The 14,962-nt window shown below is 39.4% G+C and overlaps 1 protein-coding gene across 1 annotated transcript in view; it reads left to right on the top strand.

Moving 5' to 3' along the window:
- Positions 1-73: 73 nt before the first annotated feature.
- The window catches only part of MAP7D2 (MAP7 domain containing 2), an 83,840-nt gene continuing 68,951 nt past the window's right edge, over positions 74-14,962 (top strand). Inside the window, 1 exon segment of the mRNA XM_059817209.1 lies at positions 74-161. Within this exon segment, the coding sequence (XP_059673192.1) occupies positions 74-161 (88 nt within the window).

The following is a 14,962-nucleotide window of genomic DNA, read 5'->3' as shown; positions in this document are numbered from 1 at the left end:
GCAGTGAATGTAACTTCTAATTTCCGAGGGCCAAGAGGGTGTGTGTGAGATGTGGTGGAGGCTACTACGGCGTATGGAGTTGCGTGTGGCGTGGGATCGAGCCCCCCAGCACCATGAGATGTTAGGGTCAAGGCCTATGACCTTAGCTCTTGGCCTCAAGTGTAAGTGTCAGGGTGGGTCTGGCTGCTCTTTCTTCACGTGACCTCTCCCTGGTTCGACGTATGAGATGAGTGGTGATTAAGGTGTTAGGCAGCTGCTCATTATACTTTTACCTTAATTATCTGATATGGGGCTTTTGCTTTGTGGATGGCAAACCACCTAAACCTGGGGCGTAAGAGGGAATTAATTTCCCTCTTGTCCTAAGCTACTGTAGTTTCTAAAAGTAGCTGTACAATTGCTTTGGGAGATAAGGAGGTAGTATTATCCCAAATTTATGGAGTGGGAAGATGAATCCAAGTCTTTGACTTTTCTGAGGTAATGCTGTGTGGGGAGCCAGGAACGCCCGTGTTTGCTGTTCCTCCCCCTCCTCCTTTGCTCAGCAGTCACAGCTCCCACAGTAAGCTGTTGCGGTTGAGCAGTCAAACACTTCTAGGTCTTGGGTCTCCATTTTTTCATGTTTCACATGGAAGAGAGGGGAGAAAAACAACTAATGCTCAGAATTTATATTTGTGACTTTTTTTTCCCCCTCCTCTCTAAAGTGTAAGGAAGTCTGCCCAATATTCACTCGCACTCTTCCTAGACTTTTTTCTTCTTGTGTTTTCCTAATTTATACTTTCTAACTTCAGAGGCAAATGTTGCAAAAAAGCTTCACTCATTACATAGACTAGGACATAATTTGTTTTTCACCCTGTATGAAATTGACAATCCATAGAAAAGGCAGCATGTGGTGTGATTAAAGATGATATCAAATGGGTCATGTGTTGTAGAGCATGGGCAGATGTAATCACTTGTGGTCAAGCATCAACATTTGAACACTTGTGGTCAAGTATGGCAGGATAGAGCAGTCTCAGCCAAGTCTGTTATTTTATTTGATTTGGCTGCTAGAAGATAATATACGATGTGGTGTAAAAGATTGTATGTTTGTGGTGTGTTTTACAGACAGAAGTGTGGGTGGGATTTGGATCGGTTGCAGCAGAGAATGAGACTTTTTTTTCCTGGGACCCAACTTACCAATTTTGTAGCAATCACAACAGCTACTAACACAAATCATTAACAGAGATGTGGAACTGATGCTCTCTTAATTCACGTGTTTGTATGTACATCTTGGTCGTGGAGTCCCCATCTTGTTCATAGGGGTAAGAAGAATTTTACCTAGGTGTCCCAAAGTAAAATGCTCCTTCCCACTGTGTTGCCCCCAGAAGGGGTGCTGCCCCAGCGACAGGTGGTGGCTGCCGCCACTGTCCCCCTTCCCAAACTTTGTAGTTTTCTGGCAGCATCTGAGTTGTGACCTCTAGGGTCCTCCAATGCTGAGGGTATTGCTAGGATGGCAATGAAAGTGAGGCGCCAGATTTAGCATGTCCATCACTTCAGGCTGTCTGCTCAGATCAAGCTGTAACAAACAAGCCTGCAGTAAGGGAAGGTACTTGCATCTCTTGACTACTAGGGAAGAGACTATTGTTCAATGGTTTATAATTCTGCAAAAAGCAGCAAAATTCTGTTGCACAATCAAGTAATATTTGCAGAGCTCAAGTGTTTCCCTTTGCCAAAAATCAAAAGCATAGTCAAACAATAGAGATGCTACACCCTGAGAAGACATTGTAGGAATCTTTTTGTCACGGAGGGCATTAGGTGACCAAAATGTAGGTGTTATTGCCACTGCCATCTGTAGTAACTGTAATGACTAAATAGCATTTGAAGGACAAGCTGCTCAGTATTGAAACTGTCATCTTCCCTTTTGCTGCCCAGTGAAATTTGCTTAATGTATGTTCTGAGAGATTGAAATACTGAACACTTTGGTTTTCAGAGCAAAATATGTTTTTTCTTCTTACAGAAAAGTTGGCCAGGATTTAAGAAAAAATTACGTATTGTGCCAACTTAGACTGTATATCACAAAAATAGTTTGTGTGAAAGGAATTTATGTGTGTATTTCTTTAAAAATACTGTGTGGGTTTTTCTTCTTGACAGCAGTACTTTTCCAACTGATTTGTTACCAGCCAAAATGATGTAAGGAAAGTATACTTACACTCTTTTTTTGTACTAGATTATTTTCTTTCATTTATGGGCATTCAAGGTTGTTTATCCCCAAGGTTAATTCATGTGCTGCTTTTCATGTGATGTTACCATTTGCAAGTATTGGTTTTAGTTCAGAGCAGTTTAATACACTACGTCCTCTCAAGGTTATTGTTTTATTATTTAAAACATTGTAACACTGACAGACTTTGCCTCTGTCCTTCCTCCCCCAAAAAAGGTCAGATCCCTTTCCAACTTAAACTTAAGTTTCGTTAAATCACAGTGAAGAAAAATATCTTGCCTTTGAATTCTAAGACTGCAGAAATGAAAGGAACGTATATTGCTTGAAATGCACGTGTCAGGAAACTGAAGCGTCTGAAAACTTTAGTGTTTGTAAGACACTATGGTATAGTGTCACATACCTCCATTTGCTTTGGTGGCTGGTATATCTGTAGCAGTGGAAAGGCATCATGGATGCTTTTGTTTAGAAAATTATTTCTAGACATGCTAATTGAAGGAGCAGGTACATATTTAATGTAAATGAAACTATGTATCCTGCATGTTGATATTGTATGAAGATTTATGTAGTAAGGCTTTTTTGTCTCATTAATAAATAAAATACAATTGTAACTTTCTTAGTTATTAGTCTTTTAATGTGTGCAAAGCAAAACCAACAGGGGAAATACTTTTAAAATCTTATTCATATCTGTCATTCACTTACAAATGCATTTTAAGGCTACAGAAAAGTAAGAGCAAGGCTTTTAATTCTGTTTAACTCTGGGCAGATGATTAAAAAAAAAAGTATCTTACTTCCTTCTTGTGTGTTTCACCTCTGCCAGAAGGTCCCAGTGTCAATATTGCCGAGTAGCTTGTTTGGCTTTTCTCTGTTACACTTGCCTTGACCACTCCTCTTGAAGTTTGTTTTTTGCACCAACTCTCTGACAGGGCATTGCAGTTTTCAGCCCTTCATTTACAATTGACTCAAGCTGTTGAGCAGATCCTAGAAGCAGTTATTCTCAGTTTAAGTTCTGTATCCGCTTATGTGTTGTTTTGTTTTTTAAAGTATTGCTTGTATGGATTTTTTAGAAATAACTGGACCGTACAAGTTAGGGGGAAATACAGCTGATCAGGGGGAAACTAATGCAAACTATGGGAATGCTCACTGCATTGAGTAACAACCAACTCATCTCCTCCCTGTTTCCATCTTCCTCTTTAACTGGCTCTCACAGTTGTTCTCCACCTGATAACTTTGTGTTTTGTGAGGTCTGCGTATCTTCTAGGTCCTGTTTGATATAGTTACCTTTCAGGTGATGTGTGTGTGACAGGTTATACTCAGCTCTCGGTGTACTGTGGTACAGTGACTCGGGTCAGTAAGTATGTTTAATACACTTGTGTTACACACCCAAATATAACTTTCCTGAATCTCTCCTACTGGCTGAGAGGGAAAATCTGGATAATATGCTTAAATAATGGAAGGAGTAGTAATGCTGTAACTCAGCCAAGGTTATTGCAGTAATCAAAAGCAAAGTTCTTTCAGTACTGCAACAGATTTTTTTTTTAACCTGCATGGTTTATGACATCTAGATAATTTCAGAGTTCTTTTGCTGTAATTGACTTGTGTTTGGTATTTCCACCACAACTTGATATATCAGCTGTGTATTTTCTATGGTTGGAAGCAGTGCATATAAGAACATGGTATATATTAGTTTTCCTATTATACTTGTGTTCAAGCAACTCAGCCAGTGAATTAGTGCTACTTAAGTCATACAGTAGTCTGCCTATCAAACTGACAAAAAAAGTGACTTGAAATCTTGGCTAATCAGAGGTATTTTACAGCATAGTATTACCCTGGTCTGACTTTAGGGTATTTAGAAATACCTTTCACTGCGTTTTATCTCCACAATGATGAACGGTGATGATGTGGGGGGTGTAAAGATAAGAGGTGAGTAGGTTTCACACAGTGGAAATCTATCTAACCATTAAAATGAAAAAAAAAAAAAAGAAAGAAACTCAAGATTATTGTTATGTTATTTAAAATACTGGAACACATCTGCCAGACTCTATCTGTCACTCAAATAATACACTTTTTTTTCTTCATTCGTATCATGAAACTGTCAAGATCCTAAAACCCTACCACCCAGCACACTCTCCGCAGGTCTGAATGTTGTAAGGATTTTAGTAAAGTACTTTTTGTTGCAGTTAAATAGTAATCAAAATGTTTTATATAGAATTACTTTTGCTTTTGAATTGTCTTGTGCCTCCTGTGTATGTACATACATAATGAATATTCATTTCAGGCTTTCTCCAAATGTAATGAATTAATATATTAAAATGCCTGTTGGTCACATCTTAGTTTTCGTCTTAATTTTCTTTCTGTAACTCTTAAGTGAATTATCCGCAGTAGTTACACTTTTCCTTATCTATTTAATATCTATCTCCTCTGTGATATTAAGTCTCGTGAAGCATGTGGTTGTCTTCATTTACTATATTACTTGTGTATATCATTTTTTGCTTACTAAATGCCAGATCCAGCTGTGTGGAAATGTTTTGCCCTAAATTCTGGGACATCAGTTTCTCTCTTACGCTTGAATATCTGGAGGATTTTGCTACTGTTTTCATGTGTTTGTGTCTGTTTTCCTTTTGATCAAGAGGAAGCTGATCGTTCTTGTGGTATTAAGGTGCTGCAGACAAACGTCTACTTTGCTGAGATTTCTGTGATCTTGGCATAAACTTCAGTTACATAGCAGGTAGGCTCCTCTTTGCTTTTTAGCCGCTTTTCAGTGAGAATGCCCAAAGCAGTCATGACTAAAGAAGTATTCCTGATGTTGTGCAGGGTTTGCACAGTTGTGTTGTCGTAGGTGTTTGCTTAGAAGTCATTTTGCTCTAAACTGTGCGTTTCTCAGTGTGCCAAAGCTTGTTCTTTCACTGTGGTTTCATGTTATTTTTCTTGGCATAAATAAAGGTGGTAGTAGCAAACCTCTCTTATTAATGTTTCACTTTTGTTAAATTAATTCCTTTACAATATCCAAAGTGTAAGTTTTTGTGTTCCACTGTTATGCGTATGTGCTTTTATCAATTGGGATAATTTGAAAAGTATAGTGTTGAGCTGAATTTCTTGTAGCAATTTATCAGAAGAGATTGTTTCCTGTGCATCATAAATATAAGTTTTTTGAACCTTCTGTTTTCCATTACAAGAGTAAATGCATGTTTGGTGCAGTCTTGGACATTCAAATTCTTTTTCCGGTGTGCAAAAAATCTGGAAATGCTCCTTTTTCTGTGCTTTGATTACAGAAATAGATTAAATTGTTCAAGGTATTGAAGTTAACCCCTTGACTAATAATTACATCTGATGTTTTGTACAGTCATTCCTGTGTGGTTGCATTTTCCTACCAAGAGGACCAGTCCACTGAATATGTATTAACTTGGGTTGATATGATGGGCATTTTAGTCTGGGATGCCTTCTGAGTTGGTCCTTCATGCCAGAGCTGGCTGCCTGTTGGCCCCATGTGCACATTAATGCGTCGTCTTGCACAAAAAGAGAAATGGATTTTATGCCCCGTAACCTTAGCACCATCATTGGTGCATTGTGCATCCAACATTAAACAACCATTTCAGAGAAGAAGAAAGTGTATGAAGCGTCATAAGTCTACTTTCCTTTGTTGAATAATTTCTTTTAGATACTCCTTTCTCCTAGTAGTGATTTTAATAAATAAAATGAGGCTCTAGAATTTATCACTTCTATCTGAGCTTTTGATAGGATGGAAAAGAATGTGTTGGATAAAAATACACAATACCGTGTATCAGTTTGTGGATGCCGCTGTAAAAGCATCTCAAATCTTCAGGAAAATAGTAGCGACATTGGTATATCTGATTGGTTTGTCTGTTTTAATGCCAGATGCTGGAGGATGTATTATGGTTTTGTTTCAATTAGGTAACATCTGGAAGTATGCCTTGCTTGGTTCAATCCATATGAATTATCAAATTACTTGTCTCATGCCAAGCAGAAGCTAGCAGAGCTCTTCTTTACTTCAGCAAAACATTCATGCAACTATTTCTAGTTTGCAATTAATTTTGTTTGTAGGCATGGTGGAATACTGAAATCCTTAATGTGGCTTTCATCAAAAAAGAAAGATATAAATTTTCCTAAGGCAGTGCAGCATGCCTGGGTTTAACTACAGCAGGAGTGCTGAAGGGGTCTTCCCCTGCCCGGCCAGGGAGAACACTGCTGCATTTTCACCTAAGCAGTAAATCAGGGATACTTTGAAGAATGCTCGAGTCTGAACAAACTAGCCTTGATTATTTAGAATAAACTCCAAATATGTAATTATACTGTAAGTGAAGTAAACCTCATTCTGAAAAAACTTCAGTCATATGAAACAAAAATATATTCTCATGCTGCTAAGGTAGCCATGTGGCAAATTGCACAAGAAAGGCCTTTCTTTTTGTCCCAGAAGGGAAAACAAGACAATACTGCAGTGTTTATCCACACATTGTTACTGTGATTTTACATGTTTTTAAATAAGGGTTTCTAATTTCTCTTCTCTCAGGAGGGTCATATCAACTAACGATCTAATTCAGGTGGACCAACAGAGACTTGCCAGAGATGCTCGCAATGGGATAGCCTGATAGAGCATGCTTGTTGCTAGCTGGAGAGAAACTTGGCATTGGACCCGCTTTGGGAAGCACTTTCCTTCTCCTGTCACTGGCGACTCACCTGCTCTTGCCAGTTGTTTTCATTGCCTCACTTGTGTTGAATGTGGCATCTGCGTGTGTGTGTTTGTACAGACCCACCCTGTATCAGAGGAAAGAGACCTCAGGGAGAGGACTAGAAACATGCTGTTGGGGCTCTTAAAATGCTGATAAAAAGTAATCCAATTATGGCTTCCAAAAGAAATGATGGATGGGCTGGTTCTCCTTTCCCTGTCCTAAAGGGGAGAGGGCCTAGGGCTTTTCTTTTAATCCTTAGTTTCTTGACTTTTAGTACTGTGCTTCAGCCACAGGGCATCTTTTCCCCATGTGCTTAATGGTCTATTAATAGATGTAAGTATTGCCATTATGTTTCCTGGGTTTAGTAGCGCTAAGTGCTGTGGTTATAAGTAAACATGGCAATTTTCAACAGTCATAGGAAGTGGTTTAATGGTACAATGAAATAAATGGCTGACCTTCATTTGGCATAAATGGTTTTTTGATGAGGTTCTGGATGAGGATGCTGGATTGCAGGGTTGTGGTCCAGGATGTGTTTCATGGCTCTCTGAGGCCAGGTTATGGCACTGAATGAAAATGTTTGAGTGATGCATAGGGGAGAGACTGTTCAGAGAAAGTGTTCTGCAGAAAGGTTGGATTTTTGTGGCATTATCAAGTTACGGAACTGAAAGAAAATCTGAAACAAATAACTGCACAGATTACTTGAGACATTTACAGATAACGGGAAGAGTTTGTTTTTCATAATACTTCTTACAATCTAAGGGTAGTTTTGCATATTCCCCTCCTTGCAGTATGTTTTCCCCATTTTGGTTGGGTTTTTTCCCCTCTGAGGTTTTGTAATCTCTGTTCTTACAGCATAGCCACTACCTGTATCCAATCTTCCTTTAAGTCTCATACTGCCAAAGGGTGTCTTAAAAAGAATAGGTAGCGTGTCTTTTTGATTCTTAATGTATTTAATCTGTGATGAAGTTGCCCAAATGATGCGTGAATGGAACTGAAAGTCATGTTACATATTACAAGCACATCCACTTTCAAATCCCATTTTTGTCATGACTGGTCTGTTTGTAATGCTGAAGACAAACTGAAGACTGTAAAGGAAGTCTTCATGCAACCAAGGTTCCTTGTGATGAATGCTCCCTAAAGCATAGTGACAAGCTTACAGGCCATGTAGCAACTCAAAAGGTGTTTTAAAATAGCACAGTAATACTCCTAGAAGACCACTGAATTCTCTGTTGATGTAAAACCCCTGCAATACATAGATTTTCTGTTGCCTACTTGCTGATAATGGTGCACCTGTGCTATTGATAAACTGACATCCTACTAGGTTAACTCTCGAATTTTTAAAAGATGGCTTTTTATTTTTCCCTCTAATGGTGTTTTCTTCCTTCTCCATTCTCATCTACTCACCCCTGCGGATGAGGTCATAAGGATGACCACTTTAGCCAAAGCAACAGTATCTCGTTTACTGGTTTGTCTTCCTTGGTGGCTAGAAGAAGGCACTGGGGGTAGGGTGTAAGATCGCAGCAAGCATACAGTATGCTTCCTCGTGTCCCACAAATTACAGTTCCAGGAGCTAGAGATGTATCCAGAAGACTTAGATATATCTTCCATATATACATATTCCCATGCTCTAGCCTGCTCCTTGCTCCAGCTTCATAATTTCACTCAATGTAGTAATTCATTCTTGCGCTCTGTGCTCCAGCAGAGCTCACCCTGCTCCATCCAGCCTTGGGAGCTGAGGGAGAGAAAAGCATGAGGCTGAGGAGGGGGCTGGGCCCATCAGATGGGCTCTGGCAGGAATCGACCTCTCACCAACCAGCCTGCCTTCTAGCAGTGAGAGCCCAGAGAGCTAAAGTACCTCTTAAATTTTTCTTATGGCAGCTGCAGGGGAGGCAAGGAGTCCAGGAAGAGTAAAAAAGCATAAAGGAAAAGAAAATGTATTCCATGCTATTTAACCTCTGCTTCAGGCATTACTGTTCAGAAATGGAGAATCACCATATCAAAGAGCTCTTTGAAAATCAAAGGTAACAAACATATAGGCTGAGGAATGTTTTCCTAGTCTTCACAGCAGCTATCAGTTAACCACTGTTGCATTATGATATACTTCCTTAAGTTATAGACTTAGAGAAGTAGAGGGGGAGAAATCCTCAAGATGGTTTTCTAAAGGCTATTTTGCCCTGAAATGAATCCAGATAGCTCCTGGTGATGAACACATCTTGAGAAACTCTGGTCAAAACTCCTATGGTATGAGGTAGCACTTGGAAGATCTGATTTTTTTTTTTTTTTTAATTCTGACTAATGGTCAAGAACTGCTGGAGCTGGTTCTAGAAGCAGCATTTCAGGCTGATTATATTCTATAGTCCTTCATAAAATTGGACAGCTGAAAAGGCCCAAGAAGGGAAACTGTTAAAGGAGTAAGTAGAAATGGTTCAGCAGCCAAAAGCTAGCTTTAGTTCCAACTAGATTTGAATGCATTCACCACCCTCCTTGGTTGCCACCTATGTAATCTGGTCCATTACTTCATGCGTTGCCAGAATAAACCAAATTTGTTCTTAAGTGTCATTCAGTAAAAAGGTGGTTTCAGCATTGTCTGGCAGGTGCTAAGTACTCTTGTTAGGGAACAGTGAAACAAATATATATTTATTTGTAGGTAGAGTTTGAGTGACAACCATTGAGTATACAGTTTGGGGTCTTTGGGAATTGAATTTGGTGTAGTTTACACAAACTTGTAAGGTCTTGATGGTGTCAGTGTGCATCAGCTTTGACAAGGTGGTGCGGGTTTTGGCTCCTGGTTCTGGATTTACCCAAGCACATTACGCTGAAGTAATCTGCCCCTGAGTCTTCAAATGCTTCATCAGGTACAAGAATCTTCTCACTTTCTGCTGGTAGCTGACTTTCTCCTTTTGGTTCAGAAATGTTCAGTGCACCAATAAAAAGGTACTAAAAGCAAAGACAAAAATATTTATTTCTTGCAGTTAGATAGTCTTCTTGCCTATGGACAGAAACAATACCAAAATAAGTGCTTGCTTGTTTGGGAGAACTTCATTCTTAAATACCATTTGTGTTATCATGTAACAAGTTTGGATGCTGAATTTTCTACTGATATTTTTTTGTTGATAGCATTAGTCTTTCTCAGTGAAGTAGAGAAGGTGGGTATAGTTGGACGTTTGTGATGATATACCTGTAACTTTCTTCGTCCCATTGCCTGCTACCCCCAATGAATCGATTCCTCTTGTTGCTGACAATTTAGGCATAGAGGAAGGCCATCCTTTCTGTGTGTACGTAGACCTGCTCCTCCTTCTTCCAAGCTTTCCTCTTACATGCGCAGGAGGGGATGCAACTTTTGCTGCAACTTTGACTCCTCCTCTTCCCTTCCAAAATATTCATTGGCTTCTGTTACCTAAGCCAACTCAACCTACTCATCCCTCTCCCCTTTTCACTTGCTGTGGGTAGGCAGGTTTTTCAAGCCCTGACTCTACCTTTTGATTTGTATCTATGTGTGAAACAAAACCCTGGAAGAGTGCAGGATTCCTGTGCAAGTGCTGACTTTCAGCCCAGGTGCGTGGTGATAGAGGGTTCTGCATTCAGCAGAACTACTTTATGTTGCCACTATCGAACAAAAGCCTTTTCTTCTACAGGTGTGTCCTGAACTTTGATCTGACCACAGTTAGTCTGTGTCTAAGCAGTCCTGGCAAGGAGCTCCATAGTCAGCTGCCTTCTGCTAAGAATGCTCTTACCTCTGTCTGATGAACGTATCTTTCCAGTGAGGCAAGGTTTGTGGACAGATAACCTCTTTTTATTAGACCAACCAATTATAGACCAAAAAAGCAAGCTTTCTTGCCTATCCTTCTGGAGAAGGAGCAGCTGCATCCTGGTTCATGGCATGTGGAAGCAGAGAGGAGAAAAGTGGATGCAGGAGCCTTGAGGCTCCCTTGGCAGCAGTGAGTTCCTGCTCTTACAGAGACATGGGATGTTGTGACCCAGCCTTTTATATTGGGAGGGGAGTACAGCAGCTGTGATCTTTACTTTGCTACAGGTGTGCTGCAGCGTGGCAGCTGCTGCTCAGGGTGGTTCTGTTCAGCTCAGTACAGATTCTAGATAAGCGCTAATCAAGAGGAAGGGAATAAAAGTTCAGATGTCTAATTTACTTCGAAAAGTATTCCAGTATGGTTCCTGGATTTGCAGGGTGAATGTTGCTATTACATATCAAGAAGTATTGACTAGATGAAATTAAGACAAATCTCTCAGGATATAGAACAAGGTGTGGAATAACAATTGTTGCTGTTCTAGTATTACTATTGATGGGGTTTGATTTCTTTTTTTTTGTGCTTATGTCCAAAACTATTACAGTTCTTGTTCACTTCCCCTAATGTAGCAACCCTGATTAGTAGGTTTATTAATTAAAGTTGTAATGATGGAATTCCAGATTAGCAAAGGAAAGTAAAACTGGTGTAAAAAAAGAAATTAAAAAAGCCCAAACTTTGACATATCTTTCTTGTCAGTATGTTTTGATCCAGGATGCGTGTTTTCCTGATTTTTAGAAGTAATTAAACCAAGAGAGAATCACTGACAAGTAGCATCGTTGTATGCAGTTTTCAGATTTCTTGTTGTAAATGCTGCAGCTAGCATATTTTTGAATATACTCTCTCACAGTAATTGCCAAATATTTATCTATTTCTAAATTTAGTAAGTACATTTAAGTAGACAAGGCTCTTTTTTATATACTGCAGTTGATTTGTTACCTAGGTTTATCACCTGTTTGCACTGTATAGTGAATGAAGAGATGAATGACGCAGCTGGTTAGCTTCCGTGAAAACCATGATACAGCCTCCACTTCCCTTGCTTTGAGAGAGCTTCCTTTGTCAATGAAAAATGTCAGATGCAAACGTGCTGGTTTCCTGGAAGAAGTAAAAATGGCAGCCCTAATGCTGTTAGCAAGTGTTGGATTTTTCGTTCTGAATGTGGTGAGATTTATGGCACCAGACTGTAGGCACATCTGGAGCTAAACTGCAGCAGGCAAGCATGTTGCTGTGGCTCTTTTTGCATGCGCTCTGCACATGGGGACTCAGCTGCTGTAGACTTCTAACATTTCTTTAGTAGAAAGGAATTTAACAGTGTCAAGTGTATTGTATCACAAAAGCAGTAGCAGCTTTGCTGTTTTTCTGTAAGATTTTTATGGAGGATTTTAGGCTTAGCGAGTAGAAGAGATCCTGCTGCCACCTACAGCATCACCAAATATCAGATCTATTCCTAGCACATACCTGCTGTCCTTCAGTGTTTCAGGATTTAAGTTACTAAGATAGTTAGGAATATGCAGTAGTTAGCTGAAAAAACACCTTTTCTCTTACTTAGCTGAGCTGTGCTTCTCATTGGGAGCCATAACTGCAACCCACTGTCAGAGCCCTACAGGCTAGAGGGCAAATTTTTTCAGCACATGGGAAGGGAATATATAGGCCATGTACAATTGCTTAGTTTCAGATTTAAAAGCTTTCAACATCATTATAAAACTACTCTTGATATTTAGCCTTGTTTTATTCCTCTTGACAAAAAGTTCAGGGCAGTATAAATAAAGTGGGGAAAATTAAGGTCCTGTTTTGAGTGTCGTGTAAAATATCCTTACGTTTTTTGCCTTTGGAAATAGTATATATTTTCATCTCCTACACAGATTGCCTGCTAAGTATAGAGAAGTAGCAGCTCTTTCAACACTTTGCTTGTAGCATGAGGGCCTATGCTTTTTAAAATGGTTGGCAGAACAGCAAATTGTAGACAGGAGTGAGGTTTTTGTGTACAGCACAGACGCATGTAGGAGATAGAAAGTTAATCCAAGCAGATACAGTAAGCCAATGACAAAGGTGGAGATTTTCCTTACTATTTCCATGTCTCATCTTTTAAAATATAGCTAGCTGGAAGGTGTGTAGTAGTTTTCTTTGACTGGCGGGGTGAGAGTAGTAGACAAACGCATATGGGAAGGAGAGGTTTGCAAAAGCATTTTAAACTGTGTCCTCATACACATGCCTGGAGGCAGGGGGTAGACTACAGAGAGGTATATGTTGGCAGGGATAGTGCAAACAGTCCACTTTATTTTAGGAAGAGTTGGAAGTAATGGGAATGAAACAGTACATTTTTTTGTGAAGATCTAGAAAGAATGTAAAGCTGAAGGTGGTTGCCTCCCTCGGGGTCCTGATTGTTTGGGGAAGGTGATAAGGGAAGAAACTTTAACCACAACAGAGGCACATCTTCGGCTTGATTTAGGGGAGGTGAGGAGGTGGGGTGTCTACAGTTCAAAGCTGGGATACTGAGCATCAACATGTCTTGCGGGTGGGCCTTATGTTGGTGAGACAGCATAAACAGCTGTGAGGCAGCGTTCAGTTAACCTCAACTTGTTGCAATCATGGAAAGCTTTCAGTTTCAAAAACCTTCTCTGTATTTGAAATATTTAATGCAAAATGTTAGTGTTCTTTTTATGCCTGTGTTAACACTACTCTACCGGAAGTCTTAAATGATGGCCAACGCAAACCACTGTTGAGGTAGCGTGCACAGCATTGACAGCTTTGATGTCAGTAGTGAGGAAAGAATCCATTTGCTCTTCATTTTACTGTAGGAGCTTTTAGGTTCTTCTGAAACCAGACAAACAAAATCTCTGCTTTTGGGCAAGTTCTGGCAAATTGTTCAGTGATTTTTCTGTGCAGCTGCCTGTTCTCTGAAAAACAATGTCAGTGAGGGGAAAATGGTAGGAAGCTCACACTGACATTTTGTTGTGGGGGAACTACAAAAACAGGAATGCTTATTTACATGTAGCATGTTCTTTTGTGTAGCTGATGCTAACAAGACATAACTGTAGTTATGTATATGTTACCAATAATGTGCAATTGATACTCTTTTCCTTAAGCCTTTTCCTGATGCATTGGGTTTTTTTCTCCCAGTTTGAGTACTCTTCTGTAAAAAATGATTTGAAGTCACTAACTCGTGACACTTGCTCTGATGTTTCCCTTTCTACTTAGCTTTTTTAGTGAGGTTTGAGTTTTGCAAGGGAGATACATTTGCTAATCAGTGACCATGACTTGATCCCCTGGAAGGATATAGAGCTTTTCAAATAGCTTGAACTTTAAAAAAAAAAAAAAAAAAAGAGGAGAGGGAGAGAGATTAGAAAGCAGGTGAGCGTGGTGGTGTTTTGTTTTTTAGAGATGTTGACTTAAAAGTAAGAATGAAGCTCATCATTTTAGTGTCAAAGCTCTGAAAAATTATGGAGGAATAAACAAGCAGTGAATCTGTTAACATTTTGTAGTGCATTATCTAGCATGCTTCTTGCAACAAGATTAAGAACATACGTGTATGTAATTACTTTTTTAAGATACTGTGATACCATGGGTGAAGCATGGAACTATAAAATTTGAGAAATTCAGGTTAATCTTAGCTCTGTGCCATTTCTGCATCTATCCTCTCTCCCTTCCTCAATTGTTGCAAAAACAGCTTTTGCTGCTGGTATTAACATTTTTATAATGCTTTTAAAAGGTTGATACAGTGTATTGACTAAGACAGGTATAGGTTGTTCATTTGGAGAGATTAATACAATTTTGTCTTGCCTCAGAAGTCTGTCTCCTCTGTGGTAAGGAGGATTGAATTTCTTTTATGAATAGCTATAGTTTACATGGGAAAAATCTTGAGGAAGCTATTTTTGAGCAACACCTCTTAATTTACTTATGTCAAGTGTAAAATGAAGGCCACTTCAGGAAGTGCGGAACCTGAAAGTATGTATCGGAAAGCTGGTACTATTACTGTGTTAATTTGTTGCAAATAGACTTTTTCCTGGGAAATGGTACCTGCTAATGAGTGTTTCCAGAGGTTTGCCACAGGTGAAGGAAATGTCATCAAGTGCAGATTTGTCAGTGTTGTAATAAGAGCTATGTTCTCTTCATCTGTTTTAGGCGTTCTGCTTCTTAAATGTTTCGGTTTTGGTGAAATAGGTTTTGAGGCTATGTTTCATCTCTTTAGTAGTCCAAGGACATAATTATGAAATTAAGTGCCTGATATTTTAGTTCCTTTGCTAAGATGCTTTAGCTGGTGTTTTTTCAGTTCTTCTCAAAGCCTT

Source organism: Gavia stellata, chromosome 1 (genome assembly GCF_030936135.1).
Source record: "Gavia stellata isolate bGavSte3 chromosome 1, bGavSte3.hap2, whole genome shotgun sequence".
NCBI classification, from domain to species: domain Eukaryota; kingdom Metazoa; phylum Chordata; class Aves; order Gaviiformes; family Gaviidae; genus Gavia; species Gavia stellata.
This window is presented reverse-complemented; position numbering and strand designations above follow the sequence as displayed.